At 37.6% G+C, this 16,190-nt stretch overlaps 1 protein-coding gene across 2 annotated transcripts in view; it reads left to right on the top strand.

Moving 5' to 3' along the window:
• The window catches only part of PKIA (cAMP-dependent protein kinase inhibitor alpha), an 84,128-nt gene extending 68,166 nt beyond the window's left edge, over positions 1-15,962 (top strand). For both annotated transcript variants that reach the window (XM_037505047.1, XM_037505038.1), the window contains 2 exons: positions 9,184-9,361; positions 14,519-15,962. In XM_037505047.1, coding sequence (XP_037360944.1) covers positions 9,211-9,361; positions 14,519-14,598 — 231 coding nt within the window. In that variant the 5' untranslated portion in view covers positions 9,184-9,210 and the 3' untranslated portion in view covers positions 14,599-15,962. The remainder of the gene's footprint in view (positions 1-9,183; positions 9,362-14,518) is intronic.
• The last annotated feature ends 228 nt before the right edge of the window (positions 15,963-16,190 follow it).

Below are 16,190 nucleotides of genomic sequence, written 5' to 3'. Positions count from 1 at the left end.
ACTTATGAAGCTATCCGCAACCACTGCAGCATGAGTTCGGTCACTGGCCAGGGAGCAATCCACATGGCACAGCAGACCTCTCCTGACTCTCCCACTGCTCCCCTCAGCAAATGTATTTCAGTCAATCTGCCTGTTCTCCTCCCCACTCTATCTCTGGTGGGTCTTCTCTTCCCCCACGCCTCTGGCCTGTACTCCAGCTCTTGTATGCATGAATGAATCTGAAAGGAAGGAAGGAAGGAAGGAAGGAAGGGAGGGAGGGAGGGAGGGAGGGAGGGAGGGAGGGAGGGAGGGAGGGAGGGCTACTTACAGACTAGCTTTTCAAACTTGGAGAGATTTTCTTGAAAATGAACAAAGTGACCTTGGGAAGGGAAGCCAACCATAGCTATTGCCAGTGATAAAATCTGAGCTTTCATAAAAAAATTAAAACTTTGAAAAAATTATCTGCCCCTGAGAAATTGTCAGTTTATCCGTTCTTAAAGACTTTACTAATGAAATAGGTGGAATTACAAACAAATGTGATATTGTATAATAAAATATGGTAACATATGAAAATTGTATGACCCAGTGAACCAATACTTTCCAAACACCTGATAGTATGTGTATGAATACTATACATATAAATGCAAAAGATCCATTCAAAGTAAGCAACAGGTAATAGTGAAGTATGGAAATAATACCAATACCATTTTGGATTCACCATGCAAAATGTTAAAAGTCCACAATTATCTGAAAAGGTTATGAAAATTCTCTTCACTTTTCCATCTAAAAAAAAAATATGTGCAAGAATTTCCTTCATAAAACACATATTGAGACAGATTGAATGCAGAAGCAGATATGAAAAGACAGATGTCTTATATTAAACCAGACATTTGCAGAATTAAATCTGAGAGCTGCAGTAAAACTATGTCATTCCTGTTACTATCTTTTTTTTATTATGGAAAATACACCTCATTTCATTAAAGATATATTATGTATGAAAACATATAATGGATTTGTTTTTTATATTTTAAGTGAATTGCTAAAGTTTTAAAATTTTTCCAGTTTTAATTTCTCACATGGTAAATATTAGCAGATAAAAACCACATAAACAAAAACTCCCTGGGGTTCTCATTAATTTTTGACAATTTAATATATATCTGAGGTTAAAAAAAAACAAAAACGCACACCTTTGGGACACTAGATAGATCAAATCCTATGTAAACTACTCAAGGACTTCTAACACATTTCTATAATATCATAAAATAACAATTGAGAAGTTATGGAAGAATGGGATAGGAAGAATTTCTTTCCCTTTTAAACTTAAAAGAAATCATGCTATTTATGTTAGAGAGAGATCTTCCGAGCATGCTGCTGGCATTCTCTCCATTCTTTCTTCCAAGTCTGTGAGTCTCATTTCATGTGTCCCCATTTACAGGAGTAAAATTAGCATGTTATCCAGTCAACATTTGGCTCATGACTCAGTGTCACTATAAAAATCATGTTAGCAGTTCAAAGTCCCAACTTCTTCTAGGATACGTCTATGTGGAATGCTTCAATTTGTTTAATGTAAGAGACGTAAGTATATATTTTTCCTACTCTCTTGTCATCTGTCTAAATTTTACTAGAGTAAAATCTTATAGCTTATTCTTTCAACTAATTTGTATATATGATATTAGAAATGATAAAAGACATAAACAAAAAAGATGAATATCAATAATGAATCTCCCTTTAGAAATCCATTATACCAAGTATGAATTTTTAGAATACCATTATACTGCTTTCTTTGTGACTGAATGGGAAAGTGAGACATTTTTGAGAGGTAAAATAAAAAGCAAGCTTATTTCCTACTTATGAATTTTGATTGAAATTTCAGATGTCTATATTTAGAAATTTATAGTTTAAAATGTAATCCAACTTTAAATAATAAGTACATAAATAAAAGTACATTCATTCTTCTATAATCAGAATGAATATTAATTCATATGATTAACTATTTTGAATAACTGGAAACAACAAAATAGCACCTATTTTCTTATCTATATTTTGTCATGTCTAGAAAACTCTAATTGTAGCAGCATAAACAGGAAGGTAGTGAAGAATAAAAGTCCACTTTTGGTAAATTTCTCAAGCTTTTTCTGATTAGTTTATTTTTATAAGGCCAGAATGTATGCTGATTGTTACTCTATTAATTTTCTACCAGTTGCTGACATTTGTTAGACTTTTTTTTTACTTTGTCATTTTTTGTTGAATATCTGTCAGACATAATTAGTTGGTGACAGTTTCCCCAGACTTACAAAACAACAGTAAAAATCATTACACTGTCTTATACTTGGTGTATAAGCTATTTCCAGGTTTTTTGAAGTTGTATCACAAACTAAAGGTCTGTGTCTTCATGTTTTTTTTGAAATGAAAAATAACATAGCTGCCATTCATGGAAAAATAACCTTTTTCAGCACCTAGTGGGAATTAATTAAAATATTTAAATCTTATAGAAAAAGAGAAAGATAGTGTTCTATATATTTTGCCTCTACATATTTGTTTAAAATATAATTGTATTCCTTCTTTCATTCATTTTATAAGTGGTATTTGTCAACATTGCTCTTTTTACTGAAAAGTGTCAATAGTCTGGAAAAAAATGTATTAAAAATGAAATACAAATTTTATAATAAGTTATTATAATGGTTACTGTAGTTGAACGCCCATTGTTACCTTCTATGTTACTTTAAAAGTTTTAAATTGGATGTGGATCAATCTAGCAAATGAATTTTTTAAGTGCTGAAGGAGAGAACAAGTTTATAAGACTAAGTTCTTATCACAGTTGTCATTGTCTTTCAGTCAGTCCAACTAAAAACTTTATATATACATTATAAAGTAAATATATTATACATTTTTAACTTTCCCAACTCTGATTCTTCTTCCATGTACTCATTACTTAGGAGTACACTCAGTGAAGTTCAAATTAAGTTGGTTTCCCTCTTATGAACAGAATTGCCACCAAGATCTCTTAACATTCCAAACATATCATAACACAGTATATTTTCTTATAATTCTTGTCTTCTGCTTGGAAGATGTCACTAATTTTCTTTTTTTTTTAAAGATTTATTTATTTATGCATACAAGAACTGGGGTACAGACCAGAGGTGTGGAGAGTGAGAGGATTCACCAGAGACAGAGTGGGGAACAGAATAGGCAGACTGACTGAAATACATTGCTGAGGGGAGCAGCGGGCAAGACAGGAGAGGTCTGCTGCACCATGTGGGTAGCTCCGTGGCTGGCCAGGGATCAAACTCATGCTGCAGAGGCTATAGATACCTTCACAGTGCTGTACTTAACCCCTTATTCCACTAGAAAGACCCTAATTCTTTCTTTTCCTTAACACTTCAAATCTCCTTAAAACTCTCATCACAAAGTGAATTAGATATAAACCTCCACCGCACAGGTATTATTATCAGTCTACATGAAAATAAGAAAATGGCAAAAAAATCAAGGGCCTTTATTACAAAATACAATTATCTTTATGTGAAATCCACAGATCTGAGTTTAAATCAGTTTTGTGTATTATTCAGTAGCACTTATCTTCTGAGGTTTATTTTCTTCATTTGAAAATGAGGATACTTTTATGTATTTCATATCAATATCAGATGAGAAATACTAGTATTTGTGTTTTTTATAAGTCTATGTGAGATAGGCTAGTCTGTTCTAAAAATTCCACCTATTCCTGCAGTTCCATCTTCCTTTAAACTTTTGTTTTTGTGTAGAAGAACTGGGGTGTAGGCCAGAAGTTCAGGTGTGTGAGAGGAGTCACCAGAGACAGAGTTGGGGGCAGAACAACAGGTTTACTGAAATACACTCTGAGGGGAGCAGCTGGTGAAACAGGAGTGGTCTGCTGCACCATATGTGGGTTAGCTCCCTGGTGGTGGATCAGACTCAGGGTAGCAGTGATAGCATTGAGACTTAACCACTATGCCACCAGGGAGGCCCTTCCTTTAAACTTTTATAAGATATATTTGTTAGGTTGATGTGCATGTCGAGTTCTGAGCTTCAAAGTAACAAGGAAATTAATACTATGTTGGTTAATCGTGATAGAGTAGGTCAAGAATATGTTTATAATAGCATTAAATTACTCCAAGGCCAAATACTATCAAAATTTGTAAATTACTTGGCAGACAGGCAACCTAGTAAAGTAAAGCAAAAAGTGTGGACTGGGACTATGTAGACTATTGTTTCAGACACTAGTTAACTATGCGAACACAGGGAGATCACTTAAATTCTCTATCTTCAACTCTTCACCTGTGAAAACTCCAGATTTTCAGGATTTTTAATTTAGTGTAATGAAGTAATAAGGACGTTCTCTGTGGTTACTTATTGAAAGTATTAGCATATTTTTTCATTGTTTGAGTCTATTCAACTTATCTTTATTTAGCAAAGGATTCTGTTAGGAATGCCATGTAATTAAGACAATAACAATATGGATTCCTTATCAGAACTTGTGATCTAAGAGAGGTAATCATAATGCTAAATAGCATTTAAGTGTCCTGTGCAGACACAAATCAAGGACTGTGGGAGTGCTAGCTGAAGACAGTGAAAAGAAGGCAAGAGAAGATGGCATTTCACTGTATTTTGAGGACTAAATCTTGTTCATTAAGCATGGTCCTTAACAGAAAGCATTCCAGTTAGAATAACAGATTTGTGGGCTTCCCTGGTGACTCAGGGGGTTAAGATGCAACCTAAGCTATCCACAGCCTCTGCAGCATGGTTTCGGATTCCTGGCCAGGGAGTGGCCCACATGGCGCAGCAGACCTCTCCTGACTCCCCGTTGCTCCCCTCAGCAGTGTATTTCAGTTAGTCTGCCTGTTCTGTTCCCCACTCTGTCTCTGGTGAATCCTCTCACCCTCCACACCTCTGGACTGTACCCCAGTTCCTGTAGGCATAAATGAATAAATCTTTAAAAAAAAAAAATAACAGATTTGTGCTAATGCACCAGTGAAAGAACGCTTGGAAAAATACTGCGCATAAAATATTTACTGTGTTCTGTAACACAATAAGTATTAAAGCAAGTAGCTGAAATTAAGCAGCTATTTTTTTTTTTCCAGATTGTGGAAAAACTCAGCAATAATCTTTTTTTTTTCCAGATTGTGGAAAAACTCAGCAATAATCTTTTAAGAGCTTTTCCCTATTTTTTACACGCAATAAATATGGGTGGTATAAAATAAAAATCAACCTCACCTTGCAAGTGATTAGACATAGATATCAAGGGGGAAAAGATAAGTAAAATTATGCTCCAGTCTGGTGTATTAAGGACAGCATGTTTTGTTGTAAATGCATGTGTTTTGTTTTGGTCTGGTTTTGTTTTATTAAATTTGAAATTCAATAAATAGTGCAAAACTTTTTAGCAGACAGTTGGCCATGCATGTAGGTGCCTGAGAGAATAGTCTAAACATGAGGAACACACTTTGGCTATATCCATAAGGAATTGGAAGTCATAAGAATAGAGGAGTTTATGGAAGTCAAGAAGTAAAGATGACCAAAGACTGATCCTGAATTCCCACAAAATGTGCCCTTATTTCAACAGGTAACCTTCAGAAGATAAATCTATGTAGTATGTAAGTCAAATAGGATGGAACCAGGAGAGTTCCATGGAAGCTCAGAATATGTCAGCTGAGTTTTTAATCAGTATCTACCCTCCATGTGCCAAGCACTGTATTAAACTCTTCAGATACATAATCCTTGGTTCCTTAAGAACTAAGTATATTTATTATAATTTGTTGATGAAGAACCAAATATGGAAAGAATTGACATAATATAGCAAATGGAAAAATCTAGATCCAAATATAGACAGATATGATTCTTCAACCAATAATCTGGTCCCTATAATTTGCTATATGCCTGAGGGAGAGTTTCAAGGAGAATGTAGCTGACAGTGCCACGCATTATACAGCTTTCTAGCAGGGTGGACATTCACAAAAAAAAAAAAAAACCCTTAGCACTCAACTGTTAATTAATGCAGATCATTTCAGTCACGTAAGAAAGGAGTCTCCATAAAACATACTTCTAAAAATGAATGGAATTTAAAAAATTCTAAAGGTTTGCTCAAACAAAGTGAGAAAATAAAATTAGCTGAACCCTTTTGAGAAACTTAATGGAGAGAGATGGCAGTGCATGTATGACGGTTGGGGGAAGGTTGTTTGGTCGAATGGTGGGTTCATATTGTTAGTAAGAGAAGACTTGAACATGAATATGAAGTTAAGGGAGAAGTTAGGTGGAAAAAGACTCATTTTATTGAAAAAAAAACTGCAGAGAGCAGATCCTACAGAAAGTGAGGGGAAATAGAAAAGAGGCCAGTTCATTTAGAAAAGAGATAATAGGGGCCTCCCAGGCGGTACAAGGGGTTAGGTCTCAGCACTATGAAGCTACTGGCAGATACTGCAGAATGAGTTTGATCCCCAACCAAGGAGGTAACCCACATGGTACAGCAGACCTCTCCTGTCTCGCCCGCTGATCCCCTCAGCATTGTCTTTCAGTCCATCTGCCTGTTCTGTTCCCCACTCTGTATCTTTTGAATCCTCCCCTACCCTGCACCTCTGGCCTACACCCCACTTCTTGTATGCCAAAATAAATAAATCTTTAAAAAAAAAAGAACAGAAGAGAGAATAGTGGTTTACAGAGACATGTGCTTGAGCAAGGAAAACATTTAAGAAAACTTTCAGCAGATGTCCTGTATCTTCTTATAAATGGAAGATGCAAAGTCATCTCTTAAGACAGGTGGTGTCTGGTTCTGTGGAGTGGAAAGGTTTTGGACTCTTTCCCACAGAAAAAAAAAGTATAAGAAGAGTCAACTGGAGGTGAACAAAAGAATAACCAAACAACTCAGAGTGTATACTAATAATAGATTCAAAACTTTCTAGTTGAGCCAGTTGGCACAATTTTGTAATTTTTTCTGGTAACATTTTGCCACCAAGTAATGAAATCAAAGAAAGTACACCCTGGTGTTTACCCAGGTGAGACTTAGGAAGGTCAACTGACAAAAGATCAAAAGAACTTCTTTATGCTAATAAGAAGCTAAATGAAATAATGGACAATTTATCCAGACTGAACCTAGAGGAAATTAAACTAGAAAGAGTTAAAAGAATTAAAGATGTAATCAGTGTGAAGAACAAATTAAGAAAAAAAGAATAATTTGGTATGGCCACAAAAAACAAACAAACAAAAAACTCCAAAATACAAGATTTTAGAAATGAGGTCATTTTGAGTAATCATTAATTTTATATCCTCATTTGAAGTGCCATTAATGATAATTCTAATATGCCTCTTGGCATATTAGAAAGTAGAAGACCAAGGGGCCTCCCCGGTGGCGCAGTGGTTGAGCGCTGGGTTTCAGGGCTGCCCACGGCCTCTGCAGCACCGGTTCGATCCCCAGCTGCTCCCTGGCCACCGGAGGAGGGTCCCACATGGCGCAGACCTCTCCTGCTGCCCGCTGTTCCCCTCAGCAGTGTACTTCGGTCCTTCTGCCTGCTCTGCTTCCGGCTCTGGCTCTGGTGAATTCTCTCACCCTCCCGTGCTTCTGACTGTACCCAGTGCATGCATAAAACAAAACAAACAAACAAACAAATAAATAAATAAATAAAACATGCCTCTATTAAAAAAAAAAAAAGCATTAAAAAAAAAAAAAGAAAGTGGAAGACCAGGATGTCAACTGATTTTTTCCAAAAATCACTCCATAAGGGCCTCCCTGGTGGCACAGTGGTTAAAGTCTCAGCCCTATCAAGCTATCGCTATCCACAGCGGCAAGGGCCAGGGAACTGGCCACATGGTGCAGTAGACCTCTCCTTTCTCCCCTGTACTCCCCTCAGCAGTATATTTCAGGAGATCCACCTGTTCTGCTCCCCGCTCTGTCTCTGATGACTCCTCTCACCCCTACACCTCTGGCCTACACCCCAGCTCTTGCATACATAAATAAATAAAATAAATCTTTAAAAATTTTTTTTTTAAAAAGTTCATTGCTTAAAACAATGAACCCAACAGAAATTCATCATTATTTCCTGTATTAGTATTCATGCCTCTTTGGACCTTCAGGGAAGGATATAAACTTAAACAGAGTAAGAGAAATTAAAGCATTTTACCTTGAAAATATCCTTTTTCATTAAGTCTTTAGGTGTGTGTATCACTAAGTTTGTTTGGAAAAAACCCACTTTCATTGACTTCTTTGTCATATGAAAATTATATTGCAAAGATTCAGTCAAAGATTGTTATTCCTCTCAAGTAATGTCTTATAGGAGTCCACAAGACAGATCTCTTCCTGACCTGGGGGCAGTATTTGATCATCGATACTGTATATAATTGCTGGCACATTGTGGTAATAAAAAAGGAAATTGGATTTTGGTCAGTTTCATTATTGTTCTTAAACTCGGCAGATAATACACTTACTTAAGGCTTACTCTCATAGACCACTTCTACTCTGCCCCACCTTGGTATACTACTAATCTCAAGTTCTTCTCTGGAGTTGAAGACCAATTAAAATAGTTTTGGAACAGAAGAATTTTATGTTCTAACTAGGTGTTCACAATCTATGGCTTGTATGCTGAATCTGGCCCTATGCCTATTTTTGTAAACGACGTTTTTAAATAACATTTATTGAACATATTGTCTTTGACTGCTTTTGCACTAGAATGAAAGAGTTGATTAGTTAGGATACAGAACATATGACCTTATGGCCCAAAATATTTACTGCCATGACCTTTATAGAAAAAGTTCCCTGGGCCTCACCTGGTGGCGCAGCGGTTGAACACTAGGCTGCAAAGCTGCTTGCAGTCTCTGCAGCGCCGGTTCGATCCCCAGCCACCGGCGAGGGTCCCGCATGGTGTGACAGACCTCTCTTGCTGTGCCTGCTGCTCCCCTCAGCAATGTGTATTTCGTCCATTTGTTCTGTTCCCCACTCTGGCTCTGGTGAATTCTCTCAGCCTCCCGCACTTCTGACTGTACCCAGTGCTTGTATAAATAAATAAATAAATCTTAAAAAGAAAAAGAAAAAGTTCCCTGACCCTGAATCTAAATAGTTAGGACAAGAATCAAAGAATTATTTCCTTTGTGAACATGGAAACGTTAATTATTTCATGTTGGTTTTATATAGACCAATAACAAGTGTCTTTATTAAATGTTTACCATTCACCAACATTATATTTACCTATCAATTTTTCTCTTTTGTAGTTCCTGCTATGTGGATATTTGTTAGCAATGACTGATGTGGAAACTACATATGCAGATTTTATTGCTTCAGGAAGAACAGGTAGAAGAAATGCAATACATGATATCCTGGTTTCCTCTGCAAGTGGCAACAGCAATGAATTAGCCTTGAAATTAGCAGGTCTTGATATCAACAAGACAGGTGAGTACCAGATAGACCTCTAAGAGCATGAAATGATTTTCAACCTTTCACTAAGTGGGATTAAGCCATGAAAATGCACCTTTGAAAGTAACCCAGACAAAGAGTTATAAATCCCATAAGGCAAGATAAAAACCAGGGACAAATCTCTTAATCTCTCCCATTCTGTTTTTAATGACTTCTCTTTGTAGAATTTTCCATTCAAAGGCAGAGCCCTTAATCTGCCTTTTGCTGTTCTGATTTTGTCAATGTGATCAGTAAGGCACATGGGTGTTTAAAAGTCCTAATCTCTACCAGATAGCTGAAATTTCTTGTGCAGAATATTTAATAAAGTTGGAGCTCCTACCCTTGACAGTACTGGCCATCTGTAGCATGTAATAGAGTTAGATGTCTAGCAGGATTCACAGGTGAGTCTGATGTACCTCAATTCCAATGAAACTTCCAAGAGAAAATGAGTTTCCATGACTAAGACTAAATCTATTATTATGGAAGCAAAATAATCTGTTGTATAATAAGATTTAGGTCAAAATGGTGTTTCATTTTCCTTTCATGATAGAATGGGTTTGGGAAAATCTTGCTTTATCTGGCCTTGAGTTCTTATCCAAGAGGCTTAATTTTACCAAGTTTGATTTGTAAAAGTACTTCTGAGTATTTGAATGAGTCCCCTAATTATTCCTTCATCTGTAGATTTTGCAAGTATCAAAATTGTATTATAATTCGCTGAGAAAAAGAACCTTTAAAAATACCCTTTGTGGGCCTCCCCGGTGGCGCAGCGGTTGAGCACTGGGTTGCGAAGCTGGTTCGATCCCTGGCTGCTCCCCGGCCACCGGCCACCGGAGGAGGGTCCCACATGGTGCACAGAACTCTCCTGCCGCCTGTTGCTCCCCTCAGCAGTGTATTTCGTGGGTCTGCCTGTTCTATTCCCCGCTCTGGCTCTGGTGAATTCTCTCACCCTCCTGCACTTCTGACTGTACCCAGTGCTTGTATAAATAAATAAATAAATCTTAAAAAAAATAATAAAAAATAAAAATAGACTTTGTGTAGGGCCTCCCCGGTGGCGCAGCGGTTGAGCCCTGGGCTGCGAAGCTGCCTGCAGCCTTTGCAGTGCTGGTTCAATCCCTGGCCGCCTTGGCGCGCAGATCTCTCCTGCCTCCCGCTGCTCCCCTCAGCAGTGTACTTAGTCTGCCTGCTCTGCTCTCCCCTCTGGCTCTGGTGAATTCTCTCATCCTCCTGCCCTTCTGACTGTACCCAGTGCTTGTATAAATAAATAAGTAAATCTTTAAAAAAAAAAAAAAGCATGCATGTACACATTCAAACTTTAAAAAAAAATAACATTTGTGTAAAATTACCTTTAAAGTAAAAAGGAGGTCATTATTCAGGAACCACAATATTGTGAACATGAGAATCTCTTAACCAGTTTCTGCCTCCTGGGAACTAACTATCCAATATTATTTCTCTAAGAGTATTTTTATGGCAAAGCATTCCAGTTATTGGGAAACCAAATCAGAGTATATGTCAGAGTAATAGCTCAGCAGTAGTACTTTAAAATACTTAGATACAATACTTTATTCAATGGCTACAGATTAACAGGTCACAGGATGGTCTTTTCAAATTTAGATTGAAAATAAAACATTAACATCACCACCTTGATGGCCAATATATATTTTAGGTATCGTTGTTCCTCTATTACTACTATCAACGTAGCTCTGAAGAAGGCTTTAGGGAATTATTCTAATTTGGTGACTTTGGGTAAGTAAATATATTCTTCTGTGGACTTTGAGAATAACATTTATTTTATATGATACATTTCTTTTTAAAAAAAAAAAGATTTATTTACTTATGCATACAAGAGCTGGGGTATAGGCTAGAAGTGAGGGGTGTGAGAGGATTCACCAGAAACAGAGTGGGTAGCAGAACAGGCAGACTGACTGAAATACACTGCTGAGGGGAGCAGTGGGCAAGACAGGAGAGGTCTGCTGTGCCATCTGGGTCAGCTTCATGGCTGCCGGTAGCTTCATAGTGCTGAGACTTAACCCCGTGCACCACCCGGGAGGCCCAGATTTGTATATTTATTTTTATATAAGTGTTCTTTTAAATAATCTGTGTTAATTTCAGTAACCCTCAGTATTTGGTTATTTTTATGCATATCACAATTTATAGCTTCTTTGTGTTCACTGAAGTTGAGACTCATTAGCCCCAACGATTTTCTTTTATAAAAGCACACTTTAAGAGCCTCCCCCGATGGGGAGCATCGATGGCGCAGCAGTTGAGCGCTGGGCTGCGAAGCTACCCGCAGGGTCCCACATGGCGAGGGTCCCACATGGCGGGCAGACCTCTCCAGCTGAGCCCGCTGCTCCCCTCAGCAGTGTTTTTTTCAAATAATTTAAAATAATTCTCTTCTTTCCTAAGCATTTCTACATGTTAATTGTAATTCTCTAGGCCCTTGAAAATTATTTGTTTCTCTTCAAATCATAAACTAGATGGATAAAATCAGCACTGGCTTTATGTATTATTTTAAGTACAAAGAACTAAAAATAGTAACAATAGTACAATATAAAAGCCTAAAATATACAGCTGTCAAATGTATAATGGCAAAGATCACAGTAGCTGAGAACTGTGAGGGCCTTCCTCTATGATTCCTGAAAATTCAGTTTCTTTTTAGTTTATACTCAACAATACTGCAGTCTTATGTTTACCTTGACCTTTTAACAAGTATCTATGTAGCCCCAGGTCTGTGTTTGCAACATAATGCTGAACCCAGAGAAGTGTTCTCAGACATCTATTCAGTCCCACATCCCTTGGAACTAAATTGACTCATCTTGTATTTATGCAGTCACAAATATTCTACTGTCTTGCATCTTCCCTAATTTGAGTTCCTACCCTTGGTTACCTAGAACTTCTCTTGAATTCTTGTTGCATCTACAAATATACTAATCTACAAATCTCAGATTGAAGCCATTTGCATGCATATGTTTTTAAAAAAAGATTTATTTATTTATGCATACAAAAACTGGGATATAGGCTAGAAGTGTGTGGGGTGAGAGGATTCACCAGAGACAGAGTGGGGAGCAGAACAGGCCAACTGACTGAAATATGCTGCTGAGGGGAGCAGCGGGCAAGTCAGGAGAGGTCTACTGTGCCATGTGGGTCACTTCCCAGGCTGGGGATCGAACTCATGCTGCACTGCTGCGGACAGCTTCACAGTGCCATGTCTCAACCCCTTGCGCCACCAGGGAAGTCCCAATCTGCATATCTTGGGAGACTGTTGATTGCTCCACTATTGAAAATAGCATATGAAAATGACATATAATGCCTGGCCATACCCTTAGAACCCCCTTAGAACAGAATTGTTTTTTTTTTACATAGAACTGATTTTAATTTCCCTAAAGTGTGGTTCATGGCGAGATGTTCCCTTGTGTACTTGTTAAGAGTAAATGAAAATTGTTCTTTCAACATTTACATGTGAAGAATGGATCAGCCCATTTACCTCCATCTATTTGGATTATGATAACAAACTCTTAGCAAAAGCTGATAAAATTTACATTATTTCAATATACCAAAATATTTTGTCCACTAAGACATATTGGTTGCCGAGTAACAAATTAAGTCATGCAAATATTTGAATCTTTGAGTCAAGGATCGCCTACAATTTGTGCTCAGATAAAGTATCCTAATATGAAGAGAATGTATTGTTTAATTTCAGTGTTTGATGTGTCACTGGCTATGATTGCTGCTGAGGGTGTAGTTATGAGTATAGTTTTATTGGAATAACTATCTGACAGATGACTAACCAGCTGACACAATGACCGTTCATCTTCTACTCTTGCTGATGACTTAAACTAATCATAACTGAGAAATCGACTGGGTTTTTATAAAGCAATATCAACAATGTAAAATTAAATTTTTAAATATTCCTTCAGCTAAGACAATCAGGCATAAAGAAGTAGACTTATCACCCCTTCTGATTTCTGCCTGAAGGCATTTCTCTTTCTACAACCTGTTAAAACATGCGTAAGTGCTATTGTTATAGGACAGGGAGAGGGGCAGCCCAAACCCTGCAAACCTGCCTATTCTATGTAGGGTTCTGCTATCCGTCACATCAACACAAAACATATGAGACTTTAATGGGAAGGAACTTTAATAAAACTAGAAAACAATACAGGTAAGGCAAAGAAACTAGTTTTTAAATGAAACACCCAAAGTTACCCATCCCCTCGTGGGTAAAAGTCCATCCAAATGGGATATGGTGGAATAAAAATTAAAAGGGGGGATTGTAACAGGGTGGCCCCCAGGAAAGGGGGAGATTCCCTGCCCCACCCAAGGAAGGGTGGAGCTGAGCAGGAGAGGAGAAGCTGCAGAAGAGACTGAGGAAGGAAGCAGGATGGAGCCAGGAGACCTGGAGGAGGTGCATGGAGCCTAGAGACACATGAAGAAACTGTGCTTGTCTTTTGGTCGTGGACTAGGTGACACAGATGTGGGTGAGACCCGTGGGGAGGTGACAATGGCAGCTTTTATCTTGATGTTGATTTTGCTCTTTTCCTTCCGGGCTTGTTTGGTTGTTTCTGGCCCTTTTCTGTGGGTCCCCACTGGAAGATGCTTTAGACTTGTGGCAGGCTTTGGGGCCTTGTTCTGGGCCAATCCCATTTGGATGGAGTTTTACCCACGAGGGGATGGGTAACTTTGAGTGCTTCATTTAAAAACTAGATTCTTTGCCTTACCTGTATTGTTTCCTAGTTTTATTAAAGTTCCTTCCCATTAAAGTCTCATATGTTTTGTGTTGATGCGGCGGATGGCAGAACCCTACATAGAATAGGCAGGTTTGCGGGGCTTGGGCTGCCCCTCTCCCTGTCCTATAACACTATGACCTGTCCATAAGATTTCTGAGCTTTCATCATAATTGTAGATGACCACTAATCACTCTGAAAATTAAGTTATTATTTTGCTTTAGAGCCATGCTGTCCAAGTTCACAGGATCATAATTAGTCATGCCTTGAAACATTTAAACTACTTTCTTGATGGGGAATTGATTACCAAAAAAATGTATTTATCTCTTTGAGGACTTCAGACTACTTGACTGTTCTGAAATTCACAATATGATGTATTGAGAGTTGATAAAGATAAATAATAGTTTTGTTTTGCCTTTATCTCTTTCTCTTACAGAAGGTGAGGAAGATGCACAGCGAAATTCGACAGAACAAAGTGGGGAAACTAAGGGGGAAGCAGCAAAATCTGAAAGCTAACATCCCACTTTGACCTTCATCAACACCTGAAATGTCTCAAATCTCCAGGCCTAGCTGGAATGTATTTGTTTCCAAGAGTGAAAAGAGGAAAAAGAAAATGGCTGTGCTGCATTGCAGGAACCTGCTCATTATCATGTTAAAAATGGGGGCAGAGGCTGTGGCTGCAGACAGACTTTTCTCTACCTCTGTCATTAGCAATGGTTGAAATCATGTGGTTTGTGTTTGGACGGCATTTTTGTATGGATCCTTTCACTTGACCATATGATGAAATGCTTATAGAGAGTAGTACCGACCTAGATGATGATTCTTCCTGTAGCATCTGGCCCCTCACAATGTCAGAGGATTTAATTGTGTCTAATTGCAAAGGGTTGGTTGAACCCCAGAGTTTAAATATCTCTGGTTCAAGTATTCACCCAGTAAAAGAACCATCCAGAAAGCACTGTTTTTAGCATTATCTATCCATGTGTTCCTACTGTGTTATTTACACTGTTTTGTATTGTACATTATAGATGCTCAGCACTGCCCCGTTCTTTGATTGCTTATGAAAAACAAAAATGATGTACGTAACTGTGAATTTTTATACCACTCATTTTTAAAAGGGCTGTGTTTTTTTTCTTCTCTGTAGTGTGATGGTGTACACAGGATAGAATGCACCTTTTTAAAAACTTAACTTTTCCCCTTGATTACTGTAACTTGACGAACTGATGAAGTCCTATAGATTCATCAAGACTCCTATGCTTTATTATACAAGCATTTGAAAATACCCATTAATGTGAATATTACTCGAATTCCTAGGTCACACAGGTCTCTGCACAGATCAGAATTCAATTTGCAAACTTTGTTTTATTCCCACATGGAGAACTTTTCACAATTAATACTTTTATTTTTTAATATGAGAACTTTGGAGAATTGGGAAGCTGGGAAAGGGGAGTCAAAATAATATTTAAATCCAGGAATATTTTGTTATTATAGAATCAAATTTGTCAAAATACTGTATGCTACTGTTTAAACTTGGAGGTCAGTTTATCTCCATGAAGCTATAAAAGATGGAGAAAATGATCTCCTTACAATCATGTGGACACCAATCACAAAAGTAAAGCCCTTGTGTTGTGTTTTTCATGTCTTTTTCAGTCCTATCAAATCCAGAAGTATGCACTTTTTAATGTTTGTAAACTTTTACTAATAATTAGTGTGAATTGTACTCTGATATAATAATTATCATTAGAGCTAACAAAATCCTCATTGTTGATGGCCTCTGCGGTGTTTTGACATCATGGTTCTTATATAGAAAGATTTTGTGAGATATGTAATCCTTCTGGTCAGTATTATGAAACAACTTACCAGTGGTAATAAATAAGGAACCAGTAATATGCCAATGGCTCATGAATTACTGGATAAATAGCAGGCAACAGGAAGACCCTTTATAATAAAGACCCCACTTACCCGCCCTCCAGGCCTTAGATACAGTTCCATGTGACACAGGTTAAGCACATTTTAATATCCTTTCCATTGCATACAGGATAAAAGGTAAGTGTGCCCTCATCTCCCTTTCTAATACTTTTCAAATGACTGGGATATAGGAATGGGTATTA

This window comes from Talpa occidentalis, unplaced genomic scaffold (genome assembly GCF_014898055.3).
Source record: "Talpa occidentalis isolate TD23 unplaced genomic scaffold, MPIMG_talOcc4v2.1, whole genome shotgun sequence".
Taxonomy (NCBI): domain Eukaryota; kingdom Metazoa; phylum Chordata; class Mammalia; order Eulipotyphla; family Talpidae; genus Talpa; species Talpa occidentalis.
This window is presented reverse-complemented; position numbering and strand designations above follow the sequence as displayed.